The sequence below is a fragment of the Sciurus carolinensis genome, chromosome 6 (assembly GCF_902686445.1).
Source record: "Sciurus carolinensis chromosome 6, mSciCar1.2, whole genome shotgun sequence".
Lineage (NCBI taxonomy): Eukaryota > Metazoa > Chordata > Mammalia > Rodentia > Sciuridae > Sciurus > Sciurus carolinensis.
The window spans coordinates 61,290,036-61,307,666 of NC_062218.1; the positions used below are offsets into that span (position 1 = coordinate 61,290,036).

At 32.9% G+C, this 17,631-nt stretch overlaps 1 protein-coding gene across 1 annotated transcript in view; it reads right to left on the reverse strand.

Moving 5' to 3' along the window:
• Positions 1–17,631, reverse strand: part of Fcho2 (FCH and mu domain containing endocytic adaptor 2) — a 132,127-nt gene that overhangs the window by 93,480 nt on the left and 21,016 nt on the right. Inside the window, 3 exon segments of the mRNA XM_047555504.1 lie at positions 5,355–5,507; positions 5,597–5,738; positions 9,362–9,436. Of these exon segments, the coding sequence (XP_047411460.1) occupies positions 5,355–5,507; positions 5,597–5,738; positions 9,362–9,436 (370 nt within the window).

Genomic DNA, 17,631 nt, shown 5'->3' on the forward strand with positions numbered 1-17,631 from the left:
TTTTAGAATATAATTGTAATTATTATATTTTTGAAAGCAAAAACCATCTTTCATAGGAAACAGTTACATAGTAACAATACTGAATGATTAAGTCAAAATGATTAAGTCTAAAATAGCATATATCCTTAATACTACTATACATTTTTACAGTAGAACTATAAAAACTGCATGCCCTGGTAGTAACAAACATAACCACTTTTGTAAAGTCATTATTAAAAGGGAAGTTGGACTTTAGGAGTTGGTTTTTTTGGTTTTGTTTTTTGGTGAAGATTGAACCCAGGATGTTATACATGGTAGGCAAGTGCTCTATAACTGAGTCACACCCCCCAGCCCTGAAACATCTGTTCTTAAATGAGGAAGCCATGCTTAAAAGCAATAGCTATGTTTCTTCTCATAAGTAACAGATTTGCTCTAATTATCTATGGGCAATAAAACCTCCATTTTATTCATTTCCTTAACATTATAAATTTACTACTATACTACCAAAAATGTCTCTGTTTAAGTGCCTATTAATTTTATAGTAAAATTCTGTGAAACAAATATATGCATATAAGTTCTTGGTCATAGTCCACAAATATGCATGCCTACTAAATGGTTTTTTTATAAAAATAAGGTTGTGTGAATGAAGATAAAAGCAAACTATGTGATAACAGCCATAATATTTATGCAAAGAAAAAATAGTTCAAAGATCTATGTATTTAAAAATACATCATGTTAATAAAGTTTACTATAGGCCAAAATTATTTACTTACACCTATATCAGAACATATAATAAATCAGAATGACTAATATATCTAGCATTATAAGCAAAGATGCCACCTCTGAGCAGACCAATTACAAAAAAAGCATTCATTCCTCTGAGTTGTCCACCACTAAAAGCAAGTGAAGCACTGGCTAGATTTTAGCCACCAACTCATAACCCTTGGATGCAACCATATGCTATGGTGTTGCTTAGTATGTAGAAAGAAAATAAATTCTTTTATTTCACCTGAGTCATTACCTTATATTAAACTGTTTCATCTTTACATCAAAAGACTTAGAATCATTTAAGTATAATCTCTTTACCATATACTTTTTTTTTTTTTTTTTTTTTTTTTTTTTTTGGGTGCTGGGGATCAAACCCAGGGCCTTTGTGCTTACAAGGCAAGCACTGTACCAACTGAGCTATCTCCCCAGCCCCCCATATACTTTTCAAATGGTCACTTCACAGTAGGTGATATGTTAAGTCCACTGAGTTTCACAAAAAAAAGAATAGATGGCAGTATTTAACCCAGCAGTATTTTTGCCCTCTGGAAAGTTTCAACTAATTTAGACTACAGACATCTTCATTAATGAATTGTTACCAATAGTTACATATGTACTATAAGTAAATTGTATGCCAACAGTTACATATGTACTATAAGTAAATTGCTCCTATAGCTTACATTTTTAAAGTAATTATTTTACTTTGAATTGTACTCTGCCTCATATTTGCTCCTATCCTTTTTTTTTTTTTTTTTTAAATTAAATATCATATAGACAATAAAGGTCCCATTTTCTTCACAGGTCCATTTCCCTCCCTCCTTTCTCAATGGTAATTTCGATCATTTGCTTAGTGTTTACTATTTCCCTAAGGTCCCTATTAAGTATTTACTTATATATAGATATATAGTATGTTTTTCAGAGAATTAAAGGTTACATAAAAGACGTAAAATTCTATATACTCTGCTGAAACTTTTTCTTATTCAATATTATGCTTTTTAGATTTATTCAGGTTAATATATGTCATTCTAGCTAATTCCTTTAGTGTAGGAGACCCCAAGAACCAAACACCTAGAATAAAAATTCCATTTGTTCTTCTTCCTCCAACTGTTTTTGCAATATTTTAAATCCCTGATCTATCATTCTACCCCATTTAGTTCATTTATATGAATTACCATGTGATGTCCCATTATATCAAACACTATATTACCAAGTACTTCAATTTAATAATCTATTATTAGAGAAGTCTAATCCATTCTTATATATTGTGATTATTGATATGTTTGGATTTCTTTTTTTCAACTTACTGAGTTTTACCAATTTTTCTCTCATTTCTTCCTTTCTTTTAAATTAATATAAATTTAAAATACCTTCCTCTTTTGCTGATGTAGAAAATTTAAATTACACTGGTAATTCTTTTAGTAGTTATACTTAACGACATACTTGACTACTACTAAATCTGGTATAATTAATTGTAAGGCACACCATTACCTTGCATAGCACTAAAATAAAAAGATGTTGTCAACTAAGCTATGAAACAACGTTTTCTTATGATTTAGAATTTTTACTTTGCATTTGTTGAAAGAGTTCTTTTAGATTTAGTGAATCATTTTTATTTTAAATTACCAGTGACATTACTCTTAAATGATTAAAAAAAAAAGAAAACAAAATTAATAGAGATAATACTCCTAAATTATAGTCATATTCAGATTCTGACCCTTTTCAATTACTTTCTAATTTAGAGACCAATAAGTTCTATTTTTTCAAACATAATAATATCCTCAATGTCATCAAGAGCATTAATGACACACCATTATTTAAAGTGCTCCAATATTATATCCAGATTTTCTTCTAAGCACTCGGTGGTAACAAAAGATTTTCAAATTACCATCAGAACTATTACTTCCTTAAATGATCCTTAAATGATCTGTTAAATATACTATCAAACTGCTACTCTGTACAGTTATGCAACCAAGTTTGCCCAAGCAATGAAACTTATATCATAAATGCCACATTATCAACAATAACTATGCATATATTATCAACTATCAATATGATATGAGTCATCAAATTAGATGCATTTTGATTTAAGATATGTTTTTTAAAATGCCTAATTTTTAATATTCTCTTTTCCTCTGGTGAATTTATTTACCTACTTAATTTCTACAATAATGTTTTCAACTTGAGAATTCTTGAATTTATTCATTTCTGAAAAATTCTTAGCTATTAATTCCTCAAAATATTACTTGCCCACCATTCCCCTCCATTTTTTTCCTCCTGAAATTCATAGTAAATGAAAGTTGGTAACTTTATTTTGCTGCACTATGCTCAAGATGAGGTCTCTTAGCACAGGTTGAAAGTCATCCTTAATCCCAAAATCCAAATCTTTGGGGTCACAAAGTGATAACACAAATGCAAAATTCTACACAAGACTTTATGTAAAAATTTTCAAAAATAATGTAATTACCTTCAGTGAAATGAATAAAGCTATATATAAAATAAACTAATTTTATGCTTCGACTTAATGTCCTTTTCCTAAAATATACTTAGTATAGATATATCATATAAAATGTCATTATATATATATATATATATGTATACATATGTATACATGTGTGTTCCAAAATCTGAAAAAATCCAAAACACTTCTAGTCCCAACATTTTAGATAAGTGATATTCAACCTGTACTATCTTCCAAACTTGCTTTTTAAAACTTTAAGTACCTATATTTTTCATTTCCAAGTTTTTTAATTAGCTTTTTTTCTATCTAGATTTATTATTTCATTATGCCTCTTTTAATTCCTTAATCTACTTTAATGTATGTTTATATTTCTTTGCATAATCTTTGACACACATAAAATTTCTTCACCTGTTTTAACGTAAACATTTTTCTCATGTTTTATAAATTTAAATTTCATCTGTGGTGAGTTTTTTATTCCAATTACTAAATTCACTGGTTGTCTATGAGAATTTTTTTAGATGCACTCTAGATTTTGGTGCTCACTCATTCCAAATGAGAAGTTTTGTTTTCTGCTCTTCTCTCTCTTGCCCTCCATCAGAACTGCTGAACAGCTACATAGAATAGAATGTTGAATTGTGTTATGCTTTATCCTTTACACTCGCCCATCCCCATCTAGAAATTTTTAGGTTATTTCCTGCCAATCCTCCAAAGATCCAAATTAGTATCAGTCTTATAAAGGTAGTTTTTAATTATTTCTTTATGAGAATTTTGGTGATAATGGCTAAAACAGTAATGAATTGGTTCACTGGCTTGATTTCAGATCAGGATTAGTGTGTATGCCTCGAGTCTCTACCCACTACCTCCCACAAGGTTTTAGCCCTAATCAATCTTCTTTTTCCCCCTCTCTACCTATAGCTTCAAGCAGCAAGCCAAGTTCTCATTTCAATAAGGGAACATATGGTTTCCTTTATCACACAGGAATATTTCACTGCCTAACTTAGGACTTCAAATTCAACAAGTTTACATAATCAATCTTTATACGCCACTTTGGATTTCTGGTCCACAGAGATAATATTCTTCATTTGAGACACTGTTATTGTGCTTTCTCTTTTTCTACTTTATTCAAAATCACTGTATCTGGAACACAGGGTTTTCAAATCATTAGCTTACTATGGCTTTATTTCTCCCCTCCCAAATTTCATTTATTATACTAACATTAAAGGAAATATACTATTCCAAATTCTATCAACTGTTTTGATTTTTTTCTTCCAGTTATTGTCCATGCATATACACTTCTATAGTCATAATTGTACTACAGGTATAATTTGGTTTTCCTTTTTTACTGGATATTTCAAATATTTCACAAAGTTTTCAAAATTATCACTCACTATGATTTATCACTAAGTGAAATATGCTACATCAAATAAGTGAATGGTTAAACTATTTAAAAAGAGAAGGGTTGGGGAAATAGATCAGTTGATAGAGTGCTTGCCTTGCAAACACAAGACCCTGGGTTTGATCCCTAGCACCACGGAAAAAAAAAAAGAAAAGAAAAAAAAAAAAAGAAAAGAAAAAGAAAAAGAGAAAAAACTTTTTAAAACATGAATGAGGGAAAGGGTTGTGTTTTATCATAATGGTACATAAATGTGCTCAAAGTCAACAATAAATCACCCATAACCTATATTTAAAGATAATCCTCAAGTATCTAAATTTTTCTAAATAAACCAAAATATTATATATAAAAAATCTTTTTTACCTATTAAATTTCATACCAAGCAATATTTCATCAATTATCTTAGTATAAAAAATTTCTGCAAGGGCTAGGAGCATAGCTCAGTGGTAGACAACTTGCCTACCATGAGCCCAGGCCCTGGGTTTAAATTCCTAACATCCAAATAAAAAGTAAAAGCAAATAAAAATACCTTGCAAATTTGTCAGTGAAATAAAAAAAATCATTCTCTTTTTTTGTTTGTCAATCTATTTACCATAGACAACAGATGTAACAAATTTACTTCTACAAATTACAAACTCTATTAAGATGTGGTGTGTTTATCTTTAAAAGGAGATCACTCTTGAATGCCTGAAGATTAGATGTCGTCTTGTATGTCACAGTACTCTGAAACCATACAAGTATTATCTTTATAGTAATTACCTTTTCTATTTCTCTTTGTGTAGCTCCTTCCTTTTTCAGACGCTCCTGTTCTACACACTTGGCATTATAATTTTCCTTGGATTTCTGGAGAGCCTGAGTTATGTTCTGAATGGTTTGGACAGCTTCCAGAGTTCCTGCAACTTCTTCTTTAGTCTGTTTGGTATAAATGATTCATCAAAATGGCTGGGCTATAAAGCATTCAATATCTGACCAAGCAATCCTTTAATAAGAAAAAAAGATACCTTCTTATGAGATTTTACTTGCTCTTCTCCATACTTCTGAACTTCCTTTATTAATTCCTGTAATTTTCTAACAAGATCCAAGTGACAATTTGCTAATTTCTCTGTAGATGTTTTGAACACATCCCACACTGGTGCAAATGTTCTAAGGAAAAGGAAAAGCACGGGAATAATTTACTAAAAGGACGAAGATTCTAAGATGGAGCCAATGGAAACACTAATGCTGTATTCGGCAAAAAGATAATATAAATAATGATGATATGACTGACAAACTGTTCTTGATTTTTTAATCCTTGGTAATTATTGGAAATATTTTTGGGTCACAGGTACACAGAAATGGATGAATTTCAGGCCACAGGTCTTTACATTCCCCCCTTATTTCATTATGTTCATATTATTTTCTAAGTTGATTTGGTTATTTAGACTTGTACCAGAAGTCTTTCAATCACTGTTGTTAAAAATCAATTCTAGGGCTGGGGGGATAGCTCAGCTGGTAGAGTGCTTGCCTTGCAAGCACAAGGCCCTGAGTTCGATCCCCAGTACCAAAAAAAAAAAAAAAAAAAAATCAATTCTATTCTCAGACTTCAGTCTAAAACTATTGAAGATGCTTCATCAAAATATAAAATTTCTCTGGGTGTGGGAACATAGCCCAGCAGTGGAGCATTTGCTAGCATGTGTGAAGACCAAGGTTCAATTCCCAGCAAAGCCAGAAAAAAATTTTAAAACATACAGTAATAGTCTTTGAGTTTAAACCTAGAAAAGTCAAATTTTTATATGTGATTTTTTTTGTATAAGAATTTTTCAGACCAGTTATCTGAAAACTTTGGTCATTATAATTTTACCTATCTGTATACTTCAAAAATACATTAATAGAATCTGCCTTCTACTACAGAGTATAGAATTCGAGGTCTATTTTCCAATATTAAGGATCTAAAACATTCAGCAGACTCAAGTATGTCCCAAAACAGCTACATTGTCATAGCTTGGGTAGTACTTCAGATGTCAATGGTTAGTTTAAATCAATTTCATCAGTGGAGAATGAATGATCTAAAGATAATTTAGGCTTTGCTCACATACTTGCTTTAGTCTCTACAAAAAACAAATAACAATAACGATCACCACAGTAAGAAGGCAGACAATGCACTTCTTTATTCTAATGTGTACTCTGTGCCAAATACTACATTTTGTAATCTGCAGAAAAGTTAACTCACAACAATCATTGCATACAATAATTAAGAAGTTTGGAGAGGTTAATTAAAATCTTTAAAATAAATTGTTGAGATTAGAAATCATTTTACCTTAAAATCTAATCAGCACTAATTCTGGTAAGTGGTTAGATGGAAAATTTCAAGGGAAAAAGGAACCTGAAAAATATCTACTCGCTAAAGCACCAAACCTGAACTTTTACTTTATGTAAACCTGATACACACTAGTCTAGTTTTCACAAAACAAGTAAACCAAAGTGTCCCTTAACTTTACCAAAGGATTCTTTACACTGAAAGGGATTAAGCATAAGAGTCCTGAAAAACAGGTTTTTTAAGGAATTTCAAGCAGTATTAAATAGTTAAAAGTTTGATATACACAACTTTTTTCTGGTCAAGTAATGCACACCACTTTGTACATTAAGAAGCACTAGCAAATAAAATTTAGAATTCAAAATGTTGAAATGCAACCAAACACAGACAAAATGTGACTTCTTACCAAACAGGCAAAAACAACAGAAACATCAATATTTAAATCTTTATGATATTGAGGGATGACACTAGCACACACAAGAAAACACCTAACTTATAATTTATGAAAAGCACGCATTCCAAAGACAAATGTCACTAACTTTTTTGTCAGTTAACAGCTGAAGTCAATCTTGTTTCTTCCACCACTCACCTAAAAACTAAAAACAGCATAGATTTTTTTTTTTTTTTTTGGTGGGGGGTGGTTACTAGGGATTTCAGGGGTGCTTAACCACTAAGTCACATCCCCAACCCTTATTTTTTACTTTGAGACAGGGTATCACTTGCTCATGGTCTTACTAAGTTGCTGAGGCTGGCTTTGAACTCATGATCTTCCTGCCTCAGCCTCCCTAGCCTCTGGGATAGGATGGTATTTTCTATTATAAAGCTAAGGTCCATTAGCTAAAGCTACCTTTTGTTATTCCAGTTTCTTTTTGGCCCTCTACTGTAGTTAGTAAAGAAAAAATTATGTCTTAGGAGAAATTTATCAGCATGCAGTCTCTAGAAATAGCAGAGTGTCAGAAAAGTGAGAAGAAGGCCTGTGTAGCCTGTAGCCCCAAGTATTGGGGAAGAAAAGACAGGAGGATTACAAGTTTCAAGCCAGGATGGGCAACATAATGAGACTGTCTCAAAATAAATAAAAAGGGTTTGAAATCTGCTCAGTGAGTACCACTGGGTTCAATTCCCAGTACTGGGGAGGAAAAAGTGAGAAGAGAAATGGAAAAAAAGGAAGAATGAAGTCAAAGCAAAGGAAGGAGAAGGATGGAAGAATGAGGATAAAAAGGAAGAAAAGAAAACCAAATAAAAAATAGTTACAACCACCAGTCTCTATTTTTCCAGGTGAAAAAGGCTGCAGATTACCAGACTTCCTACCCACACTGCACAGGATTTGCAGGAGGTCCATCTTAGCTATGTACACTGTAACCCCTTACCAAATGAACAGTGCCACTACACTGAGAGTGAACAGAGATTCAAACTCTACTTTGCCCGAAACACAAAGCAGAAAGCCTTTTGTTCAAATTCATTCAACCATACTCCAGAATACTTACATAAAATACTCATTCTTAATCATTTTTAATCACAGAATTATTTGTGAATCTCATCATTTATATAGACCCTTCTTAAATGAAAATATAAAATAATACCTATACATAATTGTGCATGAAATTTTAGGAGATTCACAGGTTTATCAGAACTGCAGCTATGGAAGAATCTTTTATTGATAATCACTGAAAAAATCTTGTTAGACTATTTCAACATCTTAGTTAAAATACAACCTTTCCTCAATTTTTAGATAATTTTAAAAAATTAATCATTCCTTCCTGTGCTGTTATGATTCGGGTGATTATGGCTATGAGTACATTTTCATTTTAAATATATTCTTATTATTAATTTTTATTTCAAGGAATATATTTCTTCAATACAATTTTTTAAAGAAAGAGTTAATGATGGCATTTAAAATAATAGAAGATATCTTAATGGATTTTAATCTACTAATAAGATAGTTCATGTTAAGTGAGTTTTAAAGACCACTATTATATTACAACAGAATTTAACTTATAGAAAACCAGAATACTTTACATGTAGTAACATTTATCATCTCAAACTCATGCTACCGAATGACTGCGTAGGAAAAAAAGTGTCAAATGTCTTTGTTAACTGAGTCAGCAACTTTATTTTATTTTCTAGCAAGTCCAGAACATACTCATAAGAGACATTTTAAGTAAGTACATAATACAATCATAGACATATACTGACATTTCAGTGCTATACCCAATATACATCAGTAATCCCATACACTTATATCACTTCATGATATTATAGCCGTTTTAGTTTGTGTAAGTACTCTATGCTATCTGCACAACACAAAATTGCCTAACACGCATTTCTCAGAATGTATTACCATTGTTAAATGATATATAACAATATATCACAATATATCACTATATTTCTGCACTACTAGATCCTCAGTAGAAACTTAATGTTCTTAAGAACTTTGCTTAAGTGAACACTTAAAAAGAGGAAGAAATTAACTCACCCAAGTTGTGAATAATTGCTTGCAGATTTTGCTAGTTTTGTCATTGACCTGGAATATGCCTCTTCTATTGTAGCTCTGTTGAATCAAATTTCCATATTATAATATCTCTTATTTAATGACCAAAAACATAGCAGTTACTGAAATACAATTAAAAATGCAGAAACAAAAAGATACTTCAAATTATATGTAAAAAAATTAATAGTATGCAATTCTGAATTTCTGGCCTATATGCCTTTTGTACACATCTACTTTAAAAGGTTGGGACAGAACTAAAATAATTTACATAGTATCAATCGTTATTTGAATAGGAAATGCATTGCTTCTTGTAATCTCTCTCCCTCTGTAAACTAATTCCTGTGATAAGTCATTTGTATTTAATATTTCCTCAATGTACTTAACAAATTTTTTTTTTTTTTTTTTTTTTTTTTTTTTTTTTTTTTGTGCGGTGCTGGGGTTTGAACCCAGGGCTTTGTGCTTACAAGGCAAGCACTTTACCAACTGAGCTATCTCCCCAGCCCACTTAACAATTTTGATTTTGTTATTATTCAAAACTATGATGCATATTTAACAGAACAAGACACTAATGGCAGTCATTTGCACAAAACTAAATACGAAAGTCTGAGGTCTTGAATTTTGGGACTTATTTTGTGATTAAGTCTAAAATACAGGTATTTCATAGTAGAAAATGGTGTTTTATTTAACTATTATTTTGCACATCAGATTTGAGGCTTAAAAAACAATTAAATATGGTTAAAAAAACAAATTATCCTACAGGTAAATAATCAATGAATGTTACAGTTTTACATTTCCCATAATTACCCTGGTACTTCTCAACATGTGCAACTCTTAATAGTGGAACATTCTGTCTTCTCATTTGACAGGTTCAATTTTCCACCCCTGTCGAACCAGATCTGCACTGCTCTTGCACCAAAGATATAAAGGCTCCAACCCTAGTTATACTTCGATAACTAAATCACTACAAAATCAGAATATTCAAACTTAGCTCATTTCCAAATTCTTCCCAAACTCAGTCCCAACCCAAAACAGCTAAATAAAAAAGAAATAGTAATAGTAACTGCCTCTAACAGAGAGCATTATGATTTTTTTCTTTTCTTTTAAACTTTTTGGTATTGTTCAAATAATGCTATATTATAAAAGCAGTACTTTGATAACCTAAAATCATACAGAAAGAAATATCAGTATCTCAATTGTTGTTTAACAGCAAGAAAAAACATTTAAATTTCAAATAACAGTAATGTGAGTATGATGCCAAAATTTCCTACTGAGGCAAATTACAAATTCATATAAGGGGGGAATGATGATTTAAAAGCTCAGAGAAACAATTAAAGTTATGAATCAGCAGGTCAAAATCTAAGAAAAAAAATATTCCAAGAAGTGAGTCAGAGGGCTGGGGAGATAGCTCAGTTGGTAAAGTGTTTGCCTTGCAAGCACAGCGCCCTGGGTTCCATCCCCAGCACCAAAAAAGAAAAAAAGAAGGGAGTCAGGAATGTGGGGCATCTTTATAATTAGGAGCATCTAGAAGAAGTAGCTGAAAGCTAAGAGGTGGAAAAAAAAGTTTCCACACTCTCATGGGCAAAGAAGACAAACTCTATAAAGAATATGGTAGGAAGTATGGGAAATCACATTTCATAAAGTAGAGCTCCAAAATGTAATACTTTTCAAGTAAGAATGAATCAGAAGTTTAGACAAGCACTCATGGGACTCACAAACCATCTTGTCAAACTCCGAGGCTGGATTTTGTATAGACATCATATATACATTCATAAAACCACTAAGCACAACAAGGAACAAGACAACATAAACAAATAAAAAAACAGCAAAAACAAATCAGCAGGACTCCAAACGTGAAGAAAAAAGTTTAAACTTTGAGTACATGAATTACATTCAAGAATATACATAAATTAGATTAGGAATCTCAGTAGAAAACTGAAAATAATTTAAAAGGACTAGAAGAATGCATGCCAAATTAGGAAAAAACACTCATATTGAAATTCTGAAATACAAAATAACAAAAATTAATATCTCAAAGGATGGGATTTTTTAGCAAATTTGATACACTGTAATAAGACCTTAACTAAGATAAGAAGAATGTATCCCAGATTAAAGCTCAAAGACAAAAGAGGCAATAGAGATGTTAATCAAACAAGAGAGTCTAACTTATGAATAAAGAGACAAAGAACAGTTGAGAAGAAATATTGGAAGAAATAATGATGGAGAATATTCCAAAACTGACAAAAGTTATCAAACCACAGATCCAAGGAGCACAACAAACCTTAGAAGTATGAATAAAAACAAATTTAGAGGGTTGGAGATATGGCTCAGTGGCAGAGAGCACTGAGCATGCACGAGGTCCTAGGTTCAATCCCCAGCACCACAAAAGAATGAAGAGGGGGAAAAAAAAAAAATCAACACTTAGTCACATCATAGTAAAACTACTGAAAACCAAAGACTAAAAAAAAAAAAAAAAACCTAAAATCAGTCAAACACTATCAACCAACAAATGTCACTTTCAAAGGAGCAATAGCTAGACTGCTAACACTTCACAGCACATAATGAAATGATTTTCAAAGAATTTTCTAAAAAGGAATCTTACCATTAGAATTTTATACCCAGCAAAAATATAAATGAAAGTAAATTCCTAAGGAAATAACAGATCTAGGTGATGATCATCAATAATCATTAACATCACAAAACAGATATAATTGGATATTATGCACCTCTGATAGAGTATTCACACCATCTATTATGTATTCACCTCAGAATGCTAAGTGGAATTTGTTCAAGATGACAGGTGTAAATAATTTATAGAAGGGGCTGGGGTTGTAGCTCCGTGGTAGAGTACTTGCCTAACATGTATGAGGCACTGGGTTCGATCCTCAGCACCACATAAAAATGAGTGAATAAAATAAAGGCATTGTGTCCATCAACAAATAAAAATACTTCAAAAAATAAATTAATAATTTATAGGAAATACAGAGATAAAGAAAAATGTTAAGTAAAACCATGGATACACAAATTAGCATATTACCAGATGTGAGATGCTAGACAGATAGAACAAACTATTTCCTTAACAACAACAACAAAAAGAAATTAAGAGACTCAAAAAGAAAAAAGAAACAAGCCAAAAAAACAACAACTAGGCATAATGTAGATATCTTGCTAGGATCCTGATTAAAAGAAATCAGTTACATATGTGTATATGTGTGTGTATATGTACAAAAGCATGTGTGGTATGTTCATGGCAACTGAGGAAAACAGAGCATTCACTGTATATTTAGTAATATTAAGGAATTAATACATTTTAGATAGGATAACATTTTATACTTATGCTTTTTAAGGCTGTATCTTCTACAGATACACCTGAAATACAAATGGATGAAATGTAACATTTCTGAATCTGATACTGAACTTAAAATATTAGTAAAAATTTAGTAATAATGATATGGATCAGATGGAAAAGAATACCCATGATTTGATAACAAGACCAGTCATACTGAAGCTAGATAATTGCTACATGAAAGTTCCTTATATTAAAAACTTCTGTACAAGTTCTGTGTATAATAAAAGCATTTTTAAATGATGATAAAGATATTACACTAACAAAAAATGAGAATAATCATCAGTAAATCCACATTAACAATATTTTTTAAATGTTTTAAAACAAAAAAAAATTATCCAAGTTAGAGAAAAATAATTTTAACAACCTTAACTAATAACTATATGAGAATAATAAAAATAGCATTTTTTGGTGTGAATGGACCATAAAACCTAAATAAAAAATTACATGACTTAAAAAATTTAACTAGAACACTGGAAATTTTTTAAATTATCATTAATTTTGTTAGATAAATAAGTCCAGGAAACCACCTTAAACAAGAACGGCATGCTGGGTGCTAAAGGAACACACCAATAATCCCAATGACTCAAGAGGCTGAAGCAGAAGGATCACAAAAACAAGATCAGCCTCAGCAAAATATAGGCCTCAGCAAAATGCCTCTGTCTCAAAATAACAAATAAAAAGGGCTGGATATTGTAGTTCAGTGGTAAGGTGCCCCTTTCACCATCAGGTCATCCAACATAAAAATCAATAAAAATATTTCCAATCTAAATAGTACTACAAAGAAAATGGACCTAACAGGCATCTACTAAATCACCCCAAAACAGCCAAATTCACTTTTTTCTCAGCAGGTCATGGAACCTTTCCACAATATACCATACACAAAGTCACAACATAAGTCTTAGCAACTAGAAAAAAACTGATATAATCCTATGCCTCTTATAAGATCATAATGGAATGAAATTAGAAATCAACAGGAATAAAAATTATAGACACCACATAAACACATGGAGATTGAACATTACTCTTTTAAATGAGGAGTGAATCATAAATGAAAGCAGAAAACAATGAATTCTTTTTTTTTCCTTTCCTATTTTTATTTTTTTTTGTATTATTTGTTGTATTTAGTTATACATGACAGCAGACTCCATTTTGATTCACTGTACACAAATGGAGTTCGGTGTTTTATTTCTCTGGTTGTACACGATGTAGAGTCACACCATTTGTGTAATCATACACGTACACAGGTTAATGATGTTTGTCTCATTCCACCATCTTTCCTACCCCCTGCCCCCTCCCCTCCCTTCATTTCCATTCTTCCCTTACCCACCGCTCCCCTGTTTTGTATCAACATCCACTTATCAGAGAAAACATTTGGCCTTTGGTTTTTTGGGATTGGCTTATCTCCCTTAGCATGACATTCTCCAGCTCCATCCATTTACCTGCAAATGCCATAATTTTATTCTTCTTTATGACTGAGTAATATTCCATTGTGTATATATGCCACAGTTTCTTTATCCATTCATCTATTGAAGGCGCTTCTAGGTTGGTTCCACAATCTAGCTATTGTGTATTGAGCTGCTATAAACACTGCTGTGGCTGCGTCACTGTAGTATGCTGATTTTAGGTCCTTTGGGTATAAACTGAGGAGTGGGATAGCTGGGTCAAATGGTGGTTCCATTCCAAGTTATCTAAGGAATCACCATACTGCTTTCCAGAGTGGCCGCACCAATTGGCAACCCCACCGGTAATGTATGAGTGTACCTTGAAAACAATAAATTCTTAGAAACAGATGAGAACAGAGGTACAACATATAAAGTTCTCTAGGACAGTATAAAGCAGTTCTAGGAGGAAAGTTTATAGCATCAAGTGCCTATATTTAAAAAAACAAAAATCCCAAATAAATAATCTAATATTATACCTCAAGGTCCTAGAAAAGGCAAAACAAACTAATCCAAAATGAGAAGACAGGAAATAATTAAGATCAAAACCAAAATGAATGAAACTGAGAACAAAAAGTATTACAAAAGATCTGGGCAACAGAGTTGGTTCTTTGAAAAGATAGCAAGATTGATAAACTCTTAGCCAGAAGAAAGAGGGAGAAGACCAAAATCAGCAAAATTAGGGATGAAAAAGAGATGTCACCAGGGATGCTTCTGAAATCCAGAGGATCATTAGAAACTGTTTTGAAAATTTAACACTCTAGTAAAATGGAAAATCTGGAAGACACTGACAAATTTCTAGACACATAAGACCTACCCCAACAGAACACAGAGATGTAGAAAACCTAAGCAGACCAGTACCAAACAATGAAATTGAAGCAGCAATTCAAAGTCTTCCAACAAAGAAAAGCCCAGCACCAGACGGATTCTCAGCAAGCTCCGTAAGACCTTTACAAATCTAACACCATTCTTTCTCAAATTATTCCATTAAACAGAAAGGGAGGGAATGCTTCCAAATACATTCTATGAAGCCAGTATAACCATCATGCCAAAACCACACAAATATGCATCAAGGAAAGTACAGACCAGTGTTCCTGATGAACACTGATGCAGAAAATCCTTAATAAAATATTAGCAAACCGCACTCAAAATCACATCAAGAAGATGACATACCATGATCAAGTTGGTTTCATTCCAGGGAAGCAAGGTTGGTTCAACATACACAAACCAATAAATGTAATTCACCACTTAAACAGAATTAAGGCCAAGAATCTCATGGTCATCTCAACAGAGTCAGAAAAGACCTTTGATAAAATCCAGCACCCATTCATGTTAAAAAACAGTGGAAAAGCTAGGGATGGAAAGAACTTACCTCACCATCATAAGGCTACATACGACAAACCCAAAGCCAACATCACAGATACATTGAAAGCATTTCCTCTACAACCAGGAACAAACCAGGATGCCCACTCTCACCACTCCCGTTCAATATAGTTTTAGAAACTCTAGCCAGGGCAGTCAGGCAAGAGAAGGAAATTGAAGTGATACAAACAGGAAAAAAAGTCGTCAAATAATCTATTTGCCGATAACACAATTCTATATCTAGAAGACAAAAAACTCCACCATAATACTTCTAGAGCTGATAAATTCATCAGAGTTGCAGGATAAAAGATAAATATTCATAAATCAAAAGCTTTCCTATACTCCAGTAGTGAATCTGCTGAGGAGGCCATCAGGAAAACTATCCTGTTCACAGTACCCTTCCCCCACCAAAATAAATACTTGGGAATAAATCTAACCAAGAAAGAGAAAGACCTCTAAAATGAAAACTAGAGAACACTGGAGAAAGAAACTGAAGAAGACCTTAGAAGATGGAAAGATCTCCCACGTTCTTGGATAGGCAGAATTAATATTGTCAAAATGGCCGTATTATCTAAAGGGTTATGGAGATTCAGTGCAATCCCCATCAAAATACTGATTACATTCTCACGGAACCAGAAAAAATGGTCCAAACATTGATTTGGAAGAGTAAAAGACCCAGAAAAGTCAAAGCAATCCTGAGCTAGAACAGCGATGCTGGAGTCATCACACCACCTGGTTTCAAATTATAAAAGGAGCATGGTATTGGCACCAAAAAAGGCATGAAGACCAATGAAATAGAACAGAATATACAGCTGGGCATGGTGACGCACACCTGTAATCCGAGCAGCTCGGGAGGCTGAGGCAGGAGGATTTAGAGTTCAAAGCCAGCTTCAGCAAAAGTGAGGTGCTAAGCAACTCAGTGAGACCCTGTCTCTAAATAAAATACAAAATAGGGCTGAGGATGTGGCTCAGTCGTCGGCTACCCCTGAGTCCAACCCCCAGTACCCAGAAAAGAAAAAAAAGAAGAATAGAATACACAGAGAGGAACCCACATAGTTGCAGTCATCTGATACTTGACAAAGGTGCCAGGAGTCTACGTTGGAGAAAAGATAGTCTGTTTTAGCAAATGGTACTGGGAAAACTGGATATTCACATGTAGAATGGAACTAGATCCCAGACACCCTGCATGTAAGTCAAATCAAAGTGGATCAAAGACCTTGGAATTAGGCCACAAACTTTGCAACTGATAGACGAAAACAGGATCAACACTCTGGCATATTGGCACAGGCAGCGACTCCCTTAACAAGACCCCTGAAGCTCAAGAAATAAAACCAAGCATCAGTAAGTGGGATGCCTTCAAATTAAAAAGCTTCTGCACAGCAAAAGAAATCTTGAGTGTGACAAGAGAGCAAACAGAATGGGAGAAAATCTTTGTCAGCTGCTCCTCTGATGGGGGATTAATATCCAGAATATATAGACAACTCAGAAAGGTTAACAGCAAAACAAAGTAAAACAAAACAAAACAAAACCTAATTAATAAATGGGCAAAAGAACCAAACAGACTTTTCTCAAAAGAAGAGATATAAGCCAGGCGCAGTGGCCTACACCTGTATTCTCAGCAGCCTAGGAGGCTGAGGCAAGAGGATCTCAAGTTCAAAGCTTGTCTCAGCAAAAGCAAGGCACCAAGCAACTCAATGAGAGCCTGCCTCTTAATAAAATACAAAGTAGGGCTGGGGATGTGGCCCAGTGGTCAAGTTCCTCTGAGTTCAATCTCCTGCACTAAAAAACAAAGAAGAAGAGATGTAAATGGCCAACAAATACATGAAAAAATGGTCAATATCCATGGCAATCAGGAAAATGCAAATCAAAACTACACTGAGATTCCATCTTAATCCCATTAAGAACAGCAGTCATCAAGATTTTACTTCCTTTGGAAGAAGTTTTATCCAAAAGAAGTAAAATCAGCAAATTGTAGTGATATAGCACATCAATATTTACAGCAGCACAATATACAACAGCTAAACTGTGGAATTAACTCTGGTGTCCATCAATAGATGAATGGATTAAGAAATTTTGGTATATATACACAATAGAGTTCTACTAAACCA